We start from the raw sequence: 22,492 nt of genomic DNA, 5'->3' as shown, positions 1-22,492 counted from the left end.
GGAGATGAGCCCCTTTCCCGCTTCACCCTGCCCCTTGTGCAATGCTCCTGCTTCCTGGAAAGCTGCCACTGGCACAAGTGCATTGATCACAAATGGGCTCTACCTGATGTGTCAAACTAAAACAAATGTGGGTAGTGAAAAACTGCAGAGGAAAATTCTGCCCTGGAGCCCAGACATTTCATGTCCTATTTCTGTGCATCTCAATATATGCTCCAACTCCTGCAACCGTATGTTCAACAAATGGAGTCTCAGAGAGGATGTTCGAGCTCAAAGCAAATATTTGAGCGGGGAGGCATTTGTGCCACCCACTTGAGCAACTATTAAATGCCAGCAGGAACAATACATCTTCTGTGAACTCCAAAAGGCCTGTGGTGGGAGAGTGAGTGAGCTTGGTAACTCCAGCTAACTCGCTCTAAGATTATCAACACAATTATCATAAGGAATAATCATTTTGCTGAAACACTGTTCAAAGTCCATCCTTAATTACAGAGGAGCAACTTTTACTGGAATTTGTAATTTCTTCCAAACTGAAATCAAACCCTACCTATAGTGGGACTGCAGAGAAATACTTGTTCCTCTGACTTAGCAGCAAATCCCCCAACACAGAAGGCTGCCTAGGAACCAAAGGACTCCGGTTTTGCACAACACATGTCAAAATTCACCTGTTAAAATTCGATGCAATGGCAAAGTGATGTAAGTTAAGTGTGCATAGAGTAGAAAGTTTTCATCTGTCCTGTTCAGCTTCAGCCAGGAGCCCACCAGTGAGCGCCCCGTCCCCGACAGGGACCGCGACCGCAGGTTGGTCGCGTTGTGCAGATCTGCAAAGGCACAGAGAGACAAAGAGCTTCAAGGGATTGCACTTCTTGCACTTCACTGCAACACTTCTGAAGGTCAAAAAAAAGGGGGAAGGCCTCCTATTCACGGTGCAGAGACAAACCACATGCAGGACATGACTATTACTGTTTTTTTAAATCAGTCAGACCTTGCCCGGCATAGAATTCATCATTTACACTGGAGTTAATAAATGGCAACAGCACACAGAGCCTCCTGCTGACAGAGCAGCCAGGACAGGGAACAAACCCTCTGCTGCCACACTGCACAAGCAGCACCCTGATCCAGTCCTCCCTCATACAGAGAATCACAGAACATCCCTAAAATTAAGTAGTTGCTCATGCAGAGATCCACCAGAGTATCAGAAGAGAAACTGTTTGTTTTGAAGAAAACTGACATCTACCACACAGGGGGAGAGTGAGCATTAAAGCCCCAGCTTCCTGCAGACCTGGCACCCTTCAGCAGAGCCATTCTTCTCATAACTACATTAGATAACCACAAGTAACTTTTAAAACAAAAGGATACTGAGTCCCCTGTAAGTCAAAGTGGTTTTTACAACTGCAGGTCTCTCCCACAGCCATAGGCTGCATTTTTGGACTCTTTGTAAACCTCTTCTCCAGTGCCCTGTAACACTCAGCCCTGTCCCACAGTGCCAGAAGCAGATGTTGAAGTCAACATATCAGTTTTGGATCAGAGTGATCCAAGCTCTGGGACTAAAAGCAGGTCCTGATCCAAACAAAAAGAACACATGGTGGCAGCTACTCTAGATAACATGGGTTAAAACACAGGTTTTGATGAGACAAATTAAGGAAGAAGAGGGAAGTTTTTTATTGACAGAACCCTCAATTAGCTACAACCAGTTTAAGCTGCACAGAATCTGCATTAAACATTATGACTTCAGCTTGTTTTATGATGTGCAGTTCTTTATTAGCTAAGCTGGTCCAGTCTTGCTGATGGGCAGTATCTTTGCTACTACAGGCAGAACTCATGACCTGAAAATCACCTCTGTGTTTATCTGTGAGCACGCCAACAGACAGATTTATTGACTGAATTGTTTTTAAACACATGAAAAGCAGCCTGGACGTTGACATTTGAGAGTTTCCTGCCTCACAAAACTGCGATGTGATTGGATTTATACTACAAAACTACATTCTGAGTCAGGCTCCATTTTTTTTTATCTTGGTGGTTGTTTCCTGCTGAGCAACTAAAATTCAAAGGAAGAGTTCCACAAGGCATTAAACTGTAATACAAACAAACTCATGAGGTTTTCTCTTTAGAGGGTTCAGAACTGGTTCAAAGCCAGTTGAAGTAAAATGTTTTTTTCACCAACTTTAACCAGCTCTGGATCAAGCAGCTCTGCTACTTACTCTCTCATGCACTAGGGAGTCTGCACTTGAACCCTCTTCTGTCCCATAGGGTGAAAATCAGGGAATTCAGAGAACCTGCAGCTGAGAGTGTGCCCTACCCCACAATACCTGGAAGAGTGTGGCATCTGGGAAAGGGGAGGGTCACTGCTGCTCAAGTTTCTCTCAAATGGGCCAATACAAAAGGGAGAGATAAGATTTATACATATTTAGGAATTGTGGGCTCCAACCTTCAAAAAGATGCTCAAGCCTGTGAAAAGCCCCACCTTCAGAGAGGAACTGGCTCTCGTGTGGAGCTCTCCTTTACCCACCCTGCAAACCTTCTCGGGAACCCGGGGCTGGGATCTCCTCCCACAGCCCCGTGCCCTGCCCAGCCCAGTGTGTGCAGCTGGCAGCAGGTCCCTCACCTCCACCATCATCATCTCTGAAGAACTCCTCGCTGTCGTTGGCCGAGTGGGACTTTTTCATCTCTGCAATCCTGGTCCGGGGCACTTTCCTCTTGAGGGACGGCGAGAAGAACGACGGGCGGTTGTTGCGCTCCGGGGTTGGGGGGGTGCTGAAAGAGGTCACCTGAGAGGGCAGGACAAACAAAGGCTTGCTTTTCCCTCCATCAGCCACGTGTGTACACATCAAAGTGTCACCTGAAGAGTCACCTCGGCTCCAAGATGCCCATCAAGAGGAAAAATATTTTGATGTATCATCGCCCTCAGCTGTCGTGCGAATAATGACCACTTTTCCCAAGGGTTTATAGTCATAAAGGAACAAAATCAATCATCTGGGCACCAAGAATGTCAATCTTACTTCTGCATGTTGAAATTGAGGACACTTATTACGCTAAGAATGTATTGTATTGGACACACTCCAATGGTGCACCTTCATTTCTCTGGCAAGCACAAGGCAGTGGTTTCCCTGCTGAGAAGGCTGTCCCACGGGATCCCTGTGGAATGTCACAGTGTCCCCAGGGAGCAGGGTCACAAGGCCATTACCAAGCCCAACGTGCTGAGGCAGAAGCACAGTCAGTGTACAACTGTGTGTGTGTCATGTTTCTATTCAGGATTGGAGAACACCAAACTGAGATGCCCCTGTTGATTTGATTAGTCCAAGTGATGACAAATACAGGGACAGAAGTGTCTGTGGTGAAACACAGGGACAAAACTATCAAGAAACCCTTCCTTCAGAGCAGTAGTTGCCCTTGAATAATCCACAATTAAGGCCAAGCACATCTATTTTGGAGAGAGCTGAAATGCATGGCTGATGTACTGGTTTTGACAGCAATATTTTAATAGTTTCATTTCAAATGGAAAAACAAAATAGGGACAGCGACTTTGCTAATGGATGCAAGGAACTTCTATCTCATCCTTCCTTCTTCAGTCAATTTAACAACCCATAACTCTCCCTGAGATGGCACCTGATACTGCCCCCATCTGTCCCCATAAATACATGGAGTGAGGATGGCAGCCAAACCAGGCTGATGTTACACTGCAGAAACACTCCACATTGTCCCTCTATTACTAATTTAAGGAAAAAAAAAAAGGCTTTCTAACACCCAACTGACCCTCTCCCTAGTGCACTTCATTGCTAACTTGTGCTCGTCTCTGTTTTTAATTCTGGGGCCATTTCATGTCACAGCTGGAGGGGGAAAACCAGAAACAGACACATCACCGTTAAAACCATTATCAAAAAGCAATGATAACACAGTATCAAACCCAGTTTGATGTTTCCCAGTTCACACTGGAAGCCTTGGAGACAAAAAGATCATGTCACCTCTCCAGGCCTGATTCCTCCAGGTTGTATTTGTGTGGTAGAGAACAGGGGCCAAATCAGCATCTATGGTCTGATTCTATTGGCATTTTACTGCACTTGCACTAAAATTAAGCATATGTATGAATATGATACTGCCCCTAGATCCATACTGTTCATAGGCCTCACACTGGCAGCATTCCTCAGTGCCAAACTCTAACAGTACCACCCATTTCCACTGAGGTTTAGCAAGCAACCTACATAGCACACAAATCCCATGTTCCTAGGTAAATCCCATCTCGTACAGAAATGGAATCTATTATTTTCATGGAAAACAGGCAGAATCAGTTTCCCTGGCATCAAGACTGCTGTTGTTTCAACAAAGCACTCCTCCAGAAGCATGAATCATCCAGTCATCTCTGCATCCAGCATTCGCTCAGGAGAAACTGTGCTAAAAATCCATCTCCTGTACTGAGTGTGTTCCAAACACACCCAGGCAAACCCCAGTTTGGAACCTCGCTGTGAGTCAAGCCCAGCTCCAGCTCCTCTGCTGGCTTTGGAACAAAGCCTGTTCCTGCTCCACCTTCAGCCAGCATTTCAGTCTGCTGCTTACCCTCTCGTGCACTGGGGAGTCTGGATTTGAATCCTCCTCTGTCCCATAGGGGGAGGTGTCCCCCGTGGAGACTCTGCTCACGGCCATCTCCGCGTGGCCCTTCCCCTGCGGGCCCTTCATCCGCACGAACTCCATGTTGCTGTATTTGTAGAAGCCAAAGGACATCCTCTGGGCCATCTTTGCTGCCACACTCACCTGCAACACACCAGGACAGGAGAGGAAAACATGCAGTGCCAGCCCTGCAACTTGAAAATGGCCATCTCTGAAAGCAGTTATCCAAGAACAAGTCAAAACCACACTGGATAGTGATTCTTAAGAAGCATTTAAGCCAAAATCTGAGGTGATTTTACAGAGCCAAACACAGGCTCCAGGAAGAACCGACTCCCTCAGCTACGCAAAAGGCAGAGTTACCAACAGCACAGTGAGAGAAACCAGAAGGTTTTTATCCAGACCCACACACTGAGCACAAGCAGGGATGTGCACACCTCACTGCAGCCTGTGCTGGGACACCTGTCTGAGTCCAAAAAGCAAACAGGTGCTTTGCCTGAACCAGCAAAGCACACGGCAAAACTCCGGCACTACTTTGTGGCAAGTCACTTCAGACGGTTAGTTGTGTGTCCACAAAGCACAAAGAACCAGCCCCCATGCACAGCTGACCTTCAGCACCTTCAAACCCCCTCAACTGGCCCAGGGGCTCAACTTCCAGTTACCACAACTGAACTGGAAACTGAACTGAGAACTGAAAAAAGGAACAGACCAATATGAAAACAGTCAAGGTTTGGCCAAATCAACTAAGTCAGACTTATCTGACAGTATAAGCAGTTTATGGCAAGTTCCAGCAGTTTATGAAAGGCTGAGATGCCCATTATGGAGCATGACTCATATTGTAATGAGAATTACAGAACTGTAGAATAGTTTAGGTTAGAAAATTCCTTTAAGATCAAGTCCAACCCTTGACCAAACAAGGCCAAGCCCACCACTGTAAACCATGTCCTAAAGTGTCACATCCACATGTCTGTAAATCCGTGCAGGGCTGGTGACTCCACCACTTCCCTGGGCAGCTGTGCCAGGGCTAGACAGATATTTTGGCCAAGAAATTTGTCCTAATATCCAATCTAAACCTCCCCTGAAACAACTGAAATCAAGTAACCTTCAAAAGCATAGAGAGATTACTTCTGTAACCTCTGTAAAGTTCTGTAAAAAGAATGGTCCAATTTCAAGTTTTGCCTGTGGCTGCAGTGGAGTATTTGAAGAGCCAACAATTTTACTCCATCTAACAAAACAGTGGCAAGCAGCTGTGCTGTCAGTCAGGACATTGCTGGGCTATGAGGTGGCTTTACCACATCAAATCTTGTCTTTCCAAGGCAGGGCTTTCTTCTCCTGGTGTCTTCAGTGATTCTGCATTCCCACGTATTTTAATAACCCACCTGCTGATTCTGTGAGCCCACAAGGTGACAGTGGGAAAGAAATAATTTTTCTTTCGTGTTCTCTCAAACTGCTAGAGGAGTATAACTGCTCACATTTAAAAGAGGGAGAAGGGAAACTATTCAGGACCTCTCCTGACAAGGGTAGAAACAAAGGGAAATGAATTTTACAGTCACAGTAGATATTGTGGGAATTTTTTTCGTTTCTGAAGATCTCTCAGGACTGTCTTCATAACAAACCATTTGAGAAGTTTATTGACTCTTGATTTCAGTGCTAAGTACTGAATTTGAAGCTGACAATGCTGGCATTTCATGTTTCTGCAGGAAAGCAAAGAAGGCTTTTCTCTGTGGCAGTGAGACCACAGTGGTCTTTTGAAAACAGCCATGAGCACAAAAGAGAATGGAGAAAAATATGCTTTACACAAAGCAAGGTAGTCATCAGAATTTCAGATGTCCCAGGAAGTCATACCTTCTCTGAAGTAACTAGAAACGTCTATGACCTTTCAAGAAAATGAAGGGGCTCCCAGAAAACTGTTGTTCAGGTCCATTCCTGTGTCATGCTCCTGACTACTGATCACCTTCACTCCCTTTTGGAGTCTGAGTCAAAAGCAGTAGCTTTCAGGTAACTTTCAAAGCCAGAAAAAAGACTGATACACCTGATATAACAGCACAAAAAGCTGAGCCCCTCGGCCACAAAGACAATCTGGTCAGAGCACCATTGCTGCAAAGGGCAGTGTCCTTCAGAAGCTCCTTACCCTGTTGTCGTAGACCTTCTTGAGAGCTTCATAACGGATGGACCCCTGGAAAATCACCCCTTGGAAGGTGTTGCTTTTGTCACTGGCCACCAGCTCCACACAGACCATCTCTCCTTCTCCCACGGTCATGTCACTGAAAACCTGCCAGAGATCCAAGAGGAAACACTTGGAGGCAAACTGCAGTTGTTCCAATGGAAATACATTCAGATTCCCATGGCTGTCCTCAGGCCCAGGGCAGTTTCAATAACCCCTCAACCAGCCATGAACATTTGTTGGGAAGGTACAAGAAACCAGCTAATCAGACATAAGACCAGAATAGGACAAAACTTTGCTGCTGCTGCAACAAGGAACTCACCTCTTCGAAGCTGTCAATCATGAAGAATATATTGGGGTAGCTGATCTTGGACTCCTCTCCTTTACTGTCCATCGGGTGTTTGCTCGGAGATGCAAACACTTGCTGAGGAAGACACAGGACAAACACCTCTTCTCAGTTCAGTGTGCTCAGGGATGGACACCCTGAACACAAGGCAAGGAACACCAAAACACCTCAGCCCAGCCCTGCTCACTTACACACGAGGTGCTGGACATCCTGCAAAAGCAAAGCTGGGCTGGTTTTTGCCCACGGCCAGATCTGCAATAATGACCCTTGAGAAATCCTTGGATTTTCACAGGCAGGTTACCAAACACTGCTGGCTCCACAGTAAATGTCCCCGTGTGGAGCTGACCTCTCACCCTCCTGAGGCACAGCTGAGGTATCCCACATGTCATCACAGAGAAAACCACCCCCAGCTGCCCTCAGGTCACTGCAGTGCACTGCCAAGAGCACACACACAGCACCAGAGCTACGGAGGAGCAGCTGACCCAGCACCCTCCATTTCAGGTAATTTAATTGTTACTGTTGGCTCAGTGCCACGCCAGGACCAACCTCCCCCAGCAACGGGAAGTGTGGCCCTCAGGAGGACAAGCACTGGGTTTCTCATCCCCATCTTCTGCTTCTGCTCCCTTCTCCATCCGCTGAGCTTCCTCCTGCACACTTCTCCCTCTGTAGCAGTTCCTGAATTCCTCTGGTGACTTCACACCAAAAAATGTATTTAAACAGCTAAAGGCTTTACATTTTATCATTCCAGCAAGAGTAACAAGTAGGTAAGGAGGGAGAAAGAATTCATACCAGGTAGCTTTCTTTGCTTTCACCCCTGTTCAAACAGAGCTTTGAATCAAAGAGCTCTGTCAAATCTTAGCCCACTGTGGACGTGTTGAAAGCTCTGGATCTGTCCAGGCTGACAGGTTTGTGACACTCTTGCTGCAAACCATTCAACATAAAACATAACTACAGACAGGATATCACATCGTGACAGGGGTGCGTTGCCTTTTTTGTACTTATGAAGCCTACATGCACATTTAAATATAGATTATTAAAAAGTAAGGTTGCTTCAAGACCAGAAATATCATTAGAAAGTAATAAGACTCCTCAAAAAATGATACCTGCACCAATAATTTACAAGCAGTCGCACAGCAGCAGCCTCTAGGAGTGAGGAACAAAAAACCTCCTCCTCATTCTAGACACTGCTCACATGCAGTGAGGGCACATCCCTCATCCTCTTCTTCATAGTTTTCAAATCTGCAAATAACATTTACAGATTTTTCTCAAAAACATTTTGCAGAAGTTAACTGAGGGTGAAACTTGGGCCAGTAAAAACTGAAAATAAGCAATAACTGGCTTACATCAGCAGTGCAGTGTGGTGTCTCAACAGCACGAGAAGAAGGAAATTATGTGCCTAACCAATGCAAATTACAGAGACAATAATCAGCAGTGCTAGTTTCGTAGGCAAAATAGAAGTTCTTTTAAAATGGTAAAACAAAATTAAGGGATTAAAGAGCACTGGTTTATTTCTGTAAAGCCACACAAGCAGCTGCATGAGCTAAGGGAATGGAAATGCCTGGGAAAAATAGGCTTTGAAAGGCAACAGCAGCCTTTTAAACAATCTCTGCTAACTAGAAGTTGTTGCCAGATCTGCTGGAAACTGAGTGAAGAAGCCTCAGGTTTCCAGTTCCTATCCCCTCCCTGCTTGTTATTCAGTCTCCTCCACTGTGCTAAACCCTGGATTAACTGCACAAAAGCAAGTGATTAAAGCCTTTGGTGTGGAGATGGAAGGAATGAGCAGTTTAAGAGAGAAATTGAGAATCTCATAAAGTAAGGAGATATATTGGTAACCAGTAAATTCTCCACTGTTTAACAGCTCTACATCAGAAATTTATCCTGAAGGCTCATTCAAACTAAAGCTAAACCCAATTTTAGGTTTAGCCTCAGCCTGAGGTACAGCTGGGCACACTCCCCCCTCCCCAGCACCACCTTCCCTCTCCCCCCAAATCCAGCAGGCAATGATACACACCCTGAGAGCATGCAGGAACCTTCCCAATTTTGTGAGAGGGGCTATAAAGGACATTTACATCTCCTGTTTAGATGACTGGCAAGAAATGTCACTACACAAGGACCGGAGATGCCTCACAAGGCTGCATCTGTCAGAGCACAGCCTGAGAACCACTCCCCGGGTTTGGAGCAGTTTTTAGGATTAGGTAATCCTGGCTGCCAACCTCTGATCCACAGCCACAGAGGAGGAAGCTCACCTGAGACTTCTTTCTGTGGATGTGAATGTCTCCTCCGTCGGAGCGCGTGCACACAGCACAGGTCACCACATAGTCCAGCTGAAACAGGGCACCAGGGAGAGAAACTCAGGGTTAGGAGGGGCAAAACAAAACCTTCGTGAGCAGGAAGCAGAACACATGCTGTCTTCAGTCTTTTTCGGCTGTCTAAAAGGTAAGACCTTTTGGTGTTGCCATTTTCTCTGCAATACTGAACCTCCTACGATTTTCAAGGCTGTGTTTGTTCATTAACCCAGTGACACTGCAATCTCTGCTGCACAAGCCCTGGGTAAGGACACTCCTGCCAATATTAACCCAGTGACACTGCAATCTCTGCTGCACAAGCCCTGGGTGAGGACACTCCTGCCAATGTTGTTTAGCACAAGGTTCCTGTCAGCTGGGGGAATGAGCAGCACCCCCCCCCCCCAGCACACTAAGGTAGAAATGGAAAAGATCTCCCTTCAAAATGGGAAAAAGAGACACAGTAATGAACACAACTGACATGTTAGAGAGGTCAGAAAACATTGACACAGCCTGACAGCAACCTGAAAAACCTTGTAAGGACCCAGTGCCACAGCTCTGGACTGCAAAGCCCAGCTGTAACAGCATCTCTGAACCCTGAGTGTGGCAAATGGATCCTGGTTTTATTGAGCATCAAATAAAGGCAGAAGCTGCTCTCTGCAGAGAAGTTCCGCAATGAGACTTCTGGGAGGAAGGAGGGAGAATGAAAACAATTTGTCTTCCAGGATGTGTGCAATGTCTCCCATTCTGAGATCATAATCAGCAAACTTTTAAGGGATCTCAAGTGACTAAAGTAATGTTCAGCTTCCCTAAGCACCAAAATAACACACACAATAACCAAACAACTTACCAGTTAATTAAAGAAATAACTTGTGCCTCATGTTTCTACCACCAGAAAAAGAGTTTTAATTTAAGTTCTGATGTCAAGAGCAGCAAACCCCCAGTGTAACCCATGACACTGCATTTCCACTTAGCAGTCCCCTCCCCTCTCAGTTGCACCACCATTGTGAACTCTAATGGAAATGTTGCTTGTCCAACAGTCACTTTCCCTCTCAAAAGCCATTAAACTGGACAAAGCCTTCCTTTTGTAAAACTTTGTGACAGAGCATAAAACTCAGCCCAGCCTCAATGCTTACAGCTCAGGTTTTTTGAGGAAAATCATCAACATCTCAGTTCATGTTCATTTAGATTCCGAAAGACAAAATTAAAGCCAGTGTTTCCTTCTGTCCTCCAGGAGTGTTCAAATCCTCCAAGCCAGGGAGGAAAGGGGACAGCTCAAAGCCTACCCCCAACCCTCTGCAGTACTAACAGCCCGTGAAAATGAGATAAGCATCACTGTTACCTTCTGCAGGATGAGGTTCAAGTAGACACTCTCTTCCCAGTCAATGTCAGGGTCTCCCAGGCCAGGAAGCTTTTTAGAATCTCTCCGGTAAACTTCCACTTCAACCTGCTAAGGAAACGTCACCTCTCCTTGAGAACTGTTACTTAGAGGCACCTCTTTGCAAACACAAAACTGACACCAGAAGCTGCATGTTGTGGAGCTTCCCAGTTTTCCATCAGGATCGGATTTTGCTGACTGTGCAAGGCTTTGTGTGGAATTGAACTGGGGAAACGTGGGATGTGCAGGAGAACAGGGGAGAAAGGCAGGTCTGCCCAGGAGAACCTCAGCTTTGGACAGCAGCTTCATTTATTCCTTCTAGCAGGTTTCAACAAAAATGAAAGTAATAAAATCGTGGATGCACAGGGAGTGTCTTCAGGGCTGAGTGAGAAACAGCCCTGCAGACACCAAGGTCATCCCGGGTTTTCCTCTTGGGATTATGGCTACTGAAATTTTCATGGGCAGTAACTGCAGAGGACAACGAGAAAAACACCCTCCAAAACAGAATTCCCAACTCCCCTTTCCTGGATACCGTTAATTATTGAGGAGTTGCACCTGATCCTCCTGGAACACGCTCTGGAGCCCACGGAAAGGCAGCAAAATGCCTGGTAGCCATGGCAACTCCACACCCACCGTGGCTGTAAAGCTGAAACAAAGCCCACTGCTACAGAGGCTGTACACTCTGCAAGAGGCCAAGTGCAGCTATGCACAAACCCATCCATTTCAAAACATTTACTTCACTATTAATCACTTGAATTCTGTGCCCACAGCCACTCTGCATAACCCAAAGGCAAACCAAGAGAGAAAGAGCAGTAAATGCTCTGAAAAGATGATTAATTTCTGGTGTCTCTGCACGGAGCAGAACAGCAAGAAGATGTCTCAGACTCCACGGGGTTCATGGGTGGCTACCAACAAACACACTTTCTAAAGAGAAATGCAAACGAGCATTTTGTCACACTCATCTGTAAATGGCAGACACATTCAGGTCAGAAATCCCCACTGGGTTCCAAGAGCAGCTGCAACATTTCCCATTCCGAAGAAGCCAAGCTAGTTAAAGTTTTGCAACAGAAGAACTGGTGAGAAAGAGAACAGGATGGGAGAGCACATTTTGCAACATCTATTGCACATATTTAGGGCTTAAAATAGCAGCAATCACCTCACGTGAACGGGGATTACTGAGCGGTGAAGTTCAAAAGTCAGGCCCCATTTATCCCTAATGAGACAAGAGTAAGAGGCACCCAGGGCCATCTGTACCATCAGCTGGCAGCTAGAAACAGCAGCTTCCTCCATCTGCAAAGACAGAAAACTCTCTCCTGCATCCAGAAAACTGCTCAGCCCCCTCATTTGAGGGCACACACCAAACCACGGGTTTGTTGGATCCTGCACGGCCTCGAGACTGTTTTCTCACTGAATTTTCACTTTCTTCATTATTACATAGGTTTATCATCAAAAAAATGAGGATTTGCAGCAAAAATGTGCAAATCCCTAAATCACACAGGGTGTGGGAACTGTTTGCAACACCCAGTGTGCCTTCTGCTGAATCCAGTCAGCCCAATTTGGGATGGCACGTTACATGCATAACAGCACACACAGACATGGGAGAAGGAACATTACAGCATGGCAGCAAATCAAAGTGTTGCAGACCATCCCTGTTGGATGCAGAAATGCATACACTGGGTTACTGACCAGAAAATGGGGGGGAAACACCCTGGCACACAGACTAGACATTAAAGTTTTAATTACTGGTGTTATTAGAGACATAGTTATGCTGTTCCAGAGCTCCAAGTCAACTGCATATTGATTTCAACATGGAAGCCAGACATTCCCAGACCTCTCACAACCAGGCTGAGCTGGCTGTCACCCACAGATCAAACACACAGTGCTCTGCTCAACTCGTGGCCTGATGAGGCTCTCAGGGAGCTCCAAGCAGACACTTCTACCTTTTCCAGGGTGCAAGCCCAGCCCAGCAGTGCTCTTCTGCCCCTCAGCTCCCCAGTGCCTCAGACAGATATGCTGCATTTCTGATGCTGAATTATTCATTATAATTCATCACATGGGAAAACTGGGTCTGGGCTTCTTCACCTCCCAGCAAAGTTGCTCTGTGTGGCAGAGAACAGAGCACCTTCTCAGCCACCTGAGTCAGTGCAATTCATATCAAATTCACTTCTGATTCCAGCCTTCTTGTCACCCTCTCTGACTGCTTAAGATGAGTTCTTCAGAGGCTGGAAGAAATATAAAGCAATTCATTAAAAATGCCCCTGCAGCCCACACCCCCTCCTGAGTCTGGAGTGTACTGACTGTGACACACTGTGACAAGACATTTCAGCTGCACACTTGCTTTGCCTCAGACTGGAATTCACTCTGGAAGTAGGGCAGAGGATGAGAGCATCATCACCCTGACTGCTGTTAGCCTGCCAGGCGTGTCTCAAGCACAGTCCAGCTCCCAGACAGCTGGATCCAGTTCTGTGTGGGAAGATGTTCCTGTCACACCAGGGACAGCATCCTTGCCTTGGCTTTTGCCAAGCAGTCTGCCAGAGCACACAGAGGAAATGGAAATGGCCTTGAGGATCTCAAGGGTCTCTTCCAACTTGATGATTCTCTTCTGTGATTCTGTAAGTGCACCATGGGCAGAGGCTCTGGGGTAGCAGCCCCTTTATGTTCACACATTTAGCAAAGTGATACGGGAAAGCACAGGGATTTCTGGAAAAGAGAACTGCCAAAGGCCAAATGCTTGCACTGAAGATGTTATTCTCCTTGCAGAAAATCAGAGTATCAACCTGGTAACACCAGGGTTCCTTTTTCACTGTCCTTGTTGTGCAGGAGCCACTGCTCAGCTCTCTGCAACACCTCCCTGAACTCAGCACAGAGAAAGGGCTGGGGCACAACAGCTGGCTCTGCACTGGCCTGCACGTGCTGCCATCATTGCCTGTACCCACTTACCACCCGTGAATGAGGAGAGAATTTATCTGGCCAAAAAGATGCAGTTTTTGGCCATTTGTTTCTCTGCTGCATTCAGGTGGTGGTGTGGCACTGCCGTGGATTTAGCTGTGGAAGTGGACTGGTGTCCCCCCACAGCCAGTGGGTCAGGTCCAGAGGTCCAGGAACATGCAAACCATGGCTCCTGTTCAGTTCTGGTTCTGCAGCTGCAGTCACAACACCAGCAGCTTAAGCTTTTTGAGGACTTAACAGCCCAAATGACTATCCCATGCATTTGGCAGCAACTCTACTCCTCCACATTCACAGGGTGCTCAAGGAAACAGGACCTACTCCAAAATCCAGGCAAGCTCAGAACATATACCAAGGGTGTCTTAAATTTATCTTTTTTTTATTGCTTTGCCCTATAAATCCAGCACCCTTTTCAGATGAGCAGGCATGATGAAAGGCTGAATACAACCCAGCCCTGCTGGCCTGTCACTGAAGCTCTGCCTTCATTTCCCAGCTGTAACACCACATACTTGCATTTTCCACAGTCTCAGGGCAAAGTAAAGCTGCTCTCTGCAGAAATATCAGCAGCTTGCAGCTGTAACAAAGCATAATCCTTTAAAAACTCCAAAGAAAGAGCCAGAAACATTCCACCTTGACCTAACACCACTTGAAAATCAGAATCCCAAGTCCAACCACATGTTAACCTTTCAAAGCTGTAGGTTTAGGCAATGTCCAGGACTCTCTGAAAGTGTGAGGATCAGATCTTACATTTTCCAGCAGGTCACATCAGCTGACGTGTGAGGCAGCAGCAAAGGGCTTTTTGCATCTTGACTTCATAAACAGCAACAACTCAAAGGGATTCCACCTCACAAAAGCCTAGAAATTCCTTAACCTTGGGAAAAGCTACGCTCCACAGTGCCCTGGCCTGCACAGAACCTGACAAGGTTTTGTTTAAAGGCACTGAGAGAAGAAGTCTCTTCAAAACTTGGCAAGGAAAACAGCAAGAGTGTTACTGCGACATGCCAAGGAAACACGGAACTGAACGCCCTTCTCTGGGATCCAGGAGTGTGCAGTGGATACAGGCCAGAATTGGAGATGGCAGTTCTGCACTGGCATTCACGTATTAGGAGCTTAATTGCTGCTTCACCCATACATGCTCAGTTTAGAAATTGGTGGGATGGAAAAGAGAAGCAAATGGAAAGTCACTTGGAGCAGCGGGTCTGCAAAGCAGAGAATTTAAAAGGCCTTTTAAAATGAAGTTTAGGATGGTAGAGAAGTTCGCCATCAGCACCTACTGGCACACCAAATGGTACCAAATCACAGTTTATTGCTTCAAGCTGTTGTGACTAGGCTGAATCCAAAGACCTTCTCGTTCAGTCTTAAAACTGAACAGAACCTCTAATCTCGATCCTACCACGTTTTTCCCTGCTTATCCTCTATTGCACTTCAACTTAAATGTTACTGCTGACACTCTTCAGCTCCAGTAAGCACAGAAAAAAACCTGTGGAACTGGAACTGCTTTAAGTCACACAGGACAAAACCTGAAAACCCTGGATGAATGGATATTTGTTTCCCACTGACACAGCCCATCACACCAGGGCATGCAGATGATGTGAACACACCACGTGAGTGTGTCCTCCAGGGAACAAACACCACCACTGTCAGCACTCACACAAACAGCCAGAGCACTCTGGTGGGTGGCAGGGAGGCTCACAGTTCTATTTGGCTGCTACAGGTACCACTCTCTAGCTCCCTCCCCTTTAATGACATGATTTTTGCTATTTTGACACCATCTTTCAAGAAAGAATGTCCAAAACTACAAAGTAAAATAAAAACCCATGCAGTCATAATTCAAAGAGTAGGAGTAGTTTTTTGGTGTCTTACTGCGCTGGACAGGCTCAAAAATCAGGTAAAAGAGGAGCTGGAACTGCAGAGCAGTCAGCTAAAATCAAACAGGAGCAAGGCCGCACAAGTACCAAAGAGTCACCAACCACGAAGTTTCACAAAGCACCTGAAGTACTTCAAAGTCACAGGAGAGGTTCAATTCTCAGAGGTCAAGCAAAATGCCAGCAGCCAAGGGGGAGTTACAAAATGCCTGTGATCTACAAGGCCCACTCCCCAGCCCAGCTGTCACACCAAGCAGCTCAATAATGCTGATTTTGCAGTAACTACCACTTACGAAACCTCCTCACAAATAAAAATTATTTATGGTGCTTTTAGGAGGCTTAAATAAAGCTCTGAGAGCAAATGTAAGGCTTTATGTCCCTGAATCCTCTCCACAAGTGGTTCAAACACTTTAAGCTGATGAATGTGTTAAACAGAGATTGATCAGGGCTCTGTGAATGGATTTGCCTTCCTTCTGTTTCCCCCACCTAAGATGGAAACTGCCATGGAATGCTGAGCAGTTTCTCAGCTCTCCAGGGTCAGCTCTCCTGTGCAGCAGCTCGAGGGTACCTGATCATGTGTTTGCAAGGAACAGCAGTTTTTTAGGAGGGCATGTTGTCCTCAGTGTAGATGATGAGAATACAGTATTTTCTCCACTGTCTGTCACTGCTGCATCCCAGCTCCAGGAGGCTGCTTGTACTCTGCTACTGAGTACCCAACAGGTGGTAATTCCTGATACTCTGGCATCAGGCAGGGTTCTTCTAGGAATTCCAGAGTGACCATCTTCCTCCTCCTTTTTCCTCCCTTTCTACAGATTCGCATTTCAAATTTACAAAGCGTCACCGCCAAAAAACCAATACCAAGCCAACTCCCCCAAAAAGCAAGCAAACTTTGTGATTTCCTCAGGCCTGTGACAGCGCAGGTCCCTCACAGGCTGCTGGTGTTCGCAGCACTAACCACAGCATCTCCTCCTCAGGCGGTTTTGCACAACACCGTGAGGTGGGCAGAGCTGGAGGCTCCTTATCCTTGGTTTGTAGTTCTTCAGATGTTTCAGGCACCCCACAGCAGCAAATCCCACGCTAGGCTAAGCCTCCCATGTTCACACACGTGTCCCTGCTCACCTTTTTGCCGTCCGTGCTCTCCCCGCCGGAGTAGGACAGCTTCCTGCGGACGTAGAAGAGCATGTCGTCCTGCCGGGGGGCCCATTTCTCCATGAAATACGTGGAGAACATCCACGTCCAGAACACAATTCGGTCATCTTTGAAACACCCTGGGAGGCACAAAAGGAAGGAGAGATAAGAGCTGTGGAATCAGCAGGTCCCCCTTGGCTCTGCTTAACACGCCACCCGAAGTCTTTGCCGCACGCTCAGCTGCAGCTCTAAGTTCCCAACCAGGAACATAACCCAGCTCCTCCTCGAGGAAATGATGAATTCCCAAGTCTTAAATCCCCTTGAAACTAGTGAATTACACAAGAAAAAGTAGAAGGAGAATGGGAAAAACGGGAAGAGGGAGAGGGAACAAAGGCTCTTGTTCAAGGAGACAAATGACATCAGCAATAGCACCACGCTTGGCATCTCCCCAGGAAAAGGAGGCACAGGAGAGCTGACATCCCATTTTGTGAAACTCTTCAAAGCACTTAACTGCAGTGAAACAGCAAAGGGTGCTACACCTCTTCTGTGCCCTAATGCTCAAGTATTGTTCAAGATAAGAGGAGAAGAGTAACGCAGCACATCTTCCCATTCCACTCTGTGTGCGTTATTTGCCCAGCAAATCTTTCTTCCAATCTTTAATTACTGTGGTGGGCAGGAGATTCGACTTGCAAATTTTTCAGCAGACAAAAGGGTGACTGAAAGCAAAATATTAGGTCTCTCCAACTAAATCAAAATGTAATGTTGAAAACAAACCAAAATCCCACTGATGGACTGTACACAGAATATGTTAATCAACATGGAGCAGGGTGGTATTTGAAAAAAAGTATATATGGTTGATTATATTAAAAAAAAACACGCGAAAAGGCTGAGGGAGAATAGCAAAGGGCTGAAGTAGTCAGTTCCCAGTGCAGGTTAATTCCAAGCCATGCTGCAATTGCTTTATTTGCATGGCTGCAGCGAAGCAATTGCAATTATTTAAGGTAGCAGAGAACATAATGTGCAATCCCGAATAAAATCTCCACTGAACACCTGAGTACTTTAGTGCTATCTGTTTTTTCCAGTAGAGAAATGGAATCAAACACTGGATAGGGTCAGGTACAGGATGCTGGGCATCTGCATCATGAGATCCCCTCCTTTGGGCCCAGGTGAACAGGACTGCACAGCAAACAGCTACACCTGAGAGCCCACCAGGCAAGGGTGGATTCCAGCGTGTTCAGACTCCCAAAAGCAGGCTGGGAAAGGACAGGACTATCACTGGTCAGTACAGTCACTAATGGGCTCAAAGACACTTATTAAATCCCACGGGGTTTCAGCACCTGGATTCCCAGCCTTAATGACATGAGGAGCAGAGAGGAAAGGGGGGAAGAGGATTGCCCCAAGTTCATGTGAAGTTCTGAGAACACCGAAGGAAAAACAAACAAACAAAAAGAATGTACATTCTGTAAGACCCATCTCTGAAAGCGCTCTGGTGTTCAGAAGTACAGTGCTTTGGGTTTCTTTCATACACAAGGGAACAAAATAACTCTGGTTAAGCCACTCCTAAATTCATAATGCAAAAATCAAGATCCAACCCCAGCATTATAAACAAGGGTTAAACCACTCCTAGATTTTGACGGTACCTGCAAAACTCTGGGAAGCTGCCCACGAGCTGCTGACACATCAGGTGTGTTTTAGGCCATGAAGCACAGGAGTGAACTTGCTCACCTGAACTACTCACGGGTGGTTATAGCAGAGAACCCACACGTGCAGGGGAACAGGCCCCAGGACTCTGTGTGTGCTGGGGAAAGCAGGGCCAACTGATTCCAGGGACTCAGCCTTGGTCTGAACACAAAACCTGGGGACAGGAGTGCTGCAGCAGTGAAGCTACTCCAGCACTGCAGCACAATGCAGGGGAAAAAACCCTGGGAGCCCTGAGAGCCACGAGGGATGTTTGTCAATCCCAACCCCAGGTGAGGAGAGGCACGGCTCCCCTCCAAGCCTCAGGGATACTTGCAGACTCTGTTGTAATTAAAAGTAGCCCGAGGATGCTCTGACTGTTGTGACTGCAGTGGCTGAAGGACTTGTCTTTGAGCCAAAAAGAGCCAAATCACAGCAAAGCAGCTGCTTTTAGTCAGTTCTAGCAGAAGCAGAGAGGATGTGCAACAGCACACAAGGGGAATCAGCCTTAAAAATCTACTATGAAATAGCATTAACTTGGAAAGGAGACAACAACATTTTTATTTGTAACTAGAACTTCTTAAAACTTGAGGGGGGGTAAAAATCTATTCCAATTTGAAGCCTTAAACTGTCAGATCCATTATGTCCACTCAGGAATGCCTCCAACTATTAGATCCCCATATTACAGTAATTTTGGTGGTTTACAGCATCTCACTGGAAACCTTTCAGCTTTTCCAAGAAGAAACTTGGAAACACCCATAGTTGAGAGCACACAGCAAGTCAGCTTCGTGAAAACACTCCTCCCCTAGCTAATCCTACTTCTAATGGAATAAAACGGAATTAAGAGTTCAGACTATAAATCTTAATTCACCAAAAGTTGATTATATAATTATGAGACCTTTGTCATGAATAAATCCTAATTACCACAATTTACTGTAATCATTCATTTACATGAATTTTATCCTCATTAGAAGCAAATTTATGCCAACTGCTATGTAATAAATGTCTTTCTTTTACCTATTAGATTTCTATACTGAGCATTCATTTCAGGGAACTGACTCTCCAGATCCATGTAAGAAGTTGTGATTTTTTTTTTTTTTTTAATTAATGCTTTCCAAAAAAATCAGTGGATAAAGAGAAGTGTCAGGATATTATTTTGCTTCAAAGCAATAGAAGAAAAGATTTCCCGTTCAGTGCATAATCATTTTTTCAGCATGTACCACTCAGCTCAGAGGAACAGTAATTTCAGCTAGACAAGGTTTCCTCCTATGCTTTTATTCCTCCAGCCTGCTACTCTTCACTGGGAAACATCATAAAACCCATTTCATCCAATGCTGCCACAGTGCAAGTGTGATCATCTGTGAAATGAGCATCCTTAGATGTTTAGGGGTTAATTAAATGCTTATGAAGGTCTTTACAGCCCCAGCACGGAGAAGAAACAGAGTTCTAAGCAATTCACACTGTACTTCATTTTTGTTTTGAGTTCAGCCAAGAGTTCTGCAAGGACAATATGAGAAGTGCTTCACCCAGATTAAAGCTACCTTTGATGTTATAAAGCTGTAATTATGACTGCATAAAATCAGGATGGATGTTCCCTGTCCAGTGAATAATTGCCAGCCAACCAGATCTTCAGAAATCCAGGGTTCAGGCTCCTTCCCATCCCTACAGGGACACCATTCAGCACCTTCAGTTTGACCTTACAGGAGCAGGGCTTGGGGGAGCTTTCAGAGGGGCACTGGCAGCCCCCAGCTGGAAGGCAGGTAACCCAGAGGGAAGGGCTGAGCACCCAGAGCACAGCCCTGCAGCTCATTCCTCTCTCCAAAATCCTGGGGCTGGGAAAGGAGCAGCTTTTGCAAGCACCCAAGGCCTAAATCTGCCAGAAAACACGACATACACTCCCAACGTAAGTTCTTCTGGCAGAACTCTTGCTAGAAAAGGAAAGAAGGCATCGTGGTCACAGCAGGGACAGGGGTGAGACAGATGCCACAGATTAAACACCCAACTCTGCTGCAGACACAACCCTCCTCCCCCACCCTGAAGTGGAGGGAATTGTTCTCCTACCCCACGAGTGTGGCATGCACACACTCCATGCAATATGAAGAAGACTCAGTATTGTCCCAGCCAGAAAACCTTGGGTTCTCTAGCTCATATGCTTATCCAGGAAACAGCTGGAGCTGAGCCAAGAAATCCATAAAAGAGTGTGGAACCTGGCTGCAAGCAAGCAAGGACTGATTTCAAGGAAATGCACACCTGCACACAGGGCTCTGTGCAGGCACAAATTCAGGAATTCATCCCACTGTGTCTGCCACATCTCCCCAGGTTTGGGGCTGGATGCCAGACAAGTGGTCTGGAGAGGATGACAATGGCAAGAAGCTCCCCATCCTCTCCTAATTAAAGTGAGGAAGCACTCGGCCCCCCTTCCTCCACTTCAGTCTGGGAAGATGAGCTGCTTTCCCCTCTCCCCAGCAGCTTCAGAGCCTGAAGAAGCCCATGGAGGTGAGGAGAAAAGACAGTAGCAGAAATCTGGCTACCACAAAGTAGCTAAATTCAGAGAAACGAGAACTGCAAAGTATGAAACCGAAGAAGCAATATTTCAAATTCTTTCTGTATGACCCCTTGCCTAGTGAAATGCTGTTACAGGGCACTCCTGATGAGGCAATCCCTTGGAGAACATTTTCCTTTTAATTCCAAGGGATACAAAAGCAGCATGTAAGAACTGCCCACACTGGAGAAGGGCAGGGAGGAGCAGAGTGTGTTACCCTTCTCCCCAGTTCCCTCACAGCTCCCAGTGCTTCTGTCCCAGAGACCTGAGCACGTGGCAGCTCCCACTGGATCTCTGTTTTATTCACCTGCTCATCACCTCCTTGGACCCACATAAACCTTCACAACCTACAATTGCTTGTGACCACAAACCCCACAGCTTTTACCACACATCAGGTGGTTTCTGTTTGGTTTGTGAGGTTTTTTGGGGGGTTGGGGTTTTTTTGCCTATCAATTTCCAACTTTAAGCAATGGCTTTATTCACAGAAAGACACAGTGAGCAGCTACTGCCCACACACTGCATTCACACCACCCACCTCACAAGCATCTGTGGCACACAACATCCCTTTTCCAGGCTGGGAAGGCCTAGTCTACCAGTTAAGCATCCCCTGAACAGAACCCATCCCCACAGCACCTCCACTGCCCTCCTCTGAGCCTTCTCAAGTCTATACTATTAAAGATGAGCACACACCATGGAAACTTTCCGTGGCAAAACACTGATTTCCATCCTTTCCCTCAGAGTTTCTAACACCTGATGTCCTCTTTCAGCTGCACTGAACAGAGGAATGATTACAGCTCCCAAACCAGGTGATACCAACTCGCTCTGTGAAGATGATGATTGTAAATCAGCCAAACCCAGTGGCAGAAACGTGCCTTTACACAAAACTCTTTCCTCTTCTTCCCTGCTTTTCAAATCTTTTCATTGCAGAGCTCTAGCACAACTAAAAGGACTAATCCCCCCTCGTGCAGAGCCAGGACAACACTCCAGATTTCCAATGTGCTCGTGCACAAGTGGACACACGACAGGACTAGAGGAGGGTACCCCAGAGCCTCCACAGGCAACACTTCAAACACAGCCATGGTTTGAATTACCCAAATCCATCCCAGAGCTCTTCACTCTGGATGCCTCCTCATCCAAAATTCCATGTGCAGGAAAGCTCAATATGTTTTGGTTTTCCAAGATTAGATTTATAAAAAACTCACTTCATCAGCAATGGAAACAATTCACCCACCTGAAGAACACTCTCCAAACTGAAAAGCAATCAACCAACACACATTTCTCAGTCACCTCCTTACACCTAAGATCCTGTTCAGCTGTTTCTGAATCCAAACCACCCTTTTCCTGTGTTGCCTGATTTACTGAATGTCACCCAGGAGAGAAGGGATTCACACAAGTTCCCCTGAGTGTGGCTTTAGGCACGTCTGCAAAGTACAGTGCAAGGAGAACAATACACAACACAAGGAGAAGTTATGCTATGGACCCAACTGCTTTTTCTAGGTCAAACCGAGCACCTCCTTATCCAGAAAACAGCTGAAAACCAGTAGAACAAGTCCCATGAAGAGCTGTTA

At 46.2% G+C, this 22,492-nt stretch overlaps 1 protein-coding gene across 6 annotated transcripts in view; it reads right to left on the bottom strand.

The window, feature by feature from the left end:
- Positions 1-22,492, bottom strand: part of KIAA0930 (KIAA0930 ortholog) — a 40,523-nt gene that overhangs the window by 5,878 nt on the left and 12,153 nt on the right. For 4 of the 6 annotated variants that reach the window (XR_003530506.1, XR_003530505.1, XR_003530507.1 and 1 more), the window contains exons 2-9: positions 16,697-16,845; positions 10,731-10,838; positions 9,353-9,430; positions 7,083-7,184; positions 6,728-6,868; positions 4,549-4,743; positions 2,603-2,765; positions 663-818 (exon numbers count right to left, since the gene is read on the bottom strand). Coding sequence is in view for 3 of the 6 variants with exons in the window: in XM_027660692.1 (XP_027516493.1) it covers positions 663-818; positions 2,603-2,765; positions 4,549-4,743; positions 6,728-6,868; positions 7,083-7,184; positions 9,353-9,430; positions 10,731-10,838; positions 16,697-16,845 (1,092 nt within the window). In the remaining 3 variants the exon portion in view is untranslated. The remainder of the gene's footprint in view (positions 1-662; positions 819-2,602; positions 2,766-4,548; positions 4,744-6,727; positions 6,869-7,082; positions 7,185-9,352; positions 9,431-10,730; positions 10,839-16,696; positions 16,846-22,492) is intronic. The other 2 variants (XM_027660694.1, XM_027660695.1) reach the window with 2 other exon arrangements.

Source organism: Corapipo altera, unplaced genomic scaffold, assembly GCF_003945725.1.
Source record: "Corapipo altera isolate COAL_440 unplaced genomic scaffold, ASM394572v1 239, whole genome shotgun sequence".
In the NCBI taxonomy this organism is placed as follows: Eukaryota; Metazoa; Chordata; class Aves; order Passeriformes; family Pipridae; genus Corapipo; species Corapipo altera.
This window is presented reverse-complemented; position numbering and strand designations above follow the sequence as displayed.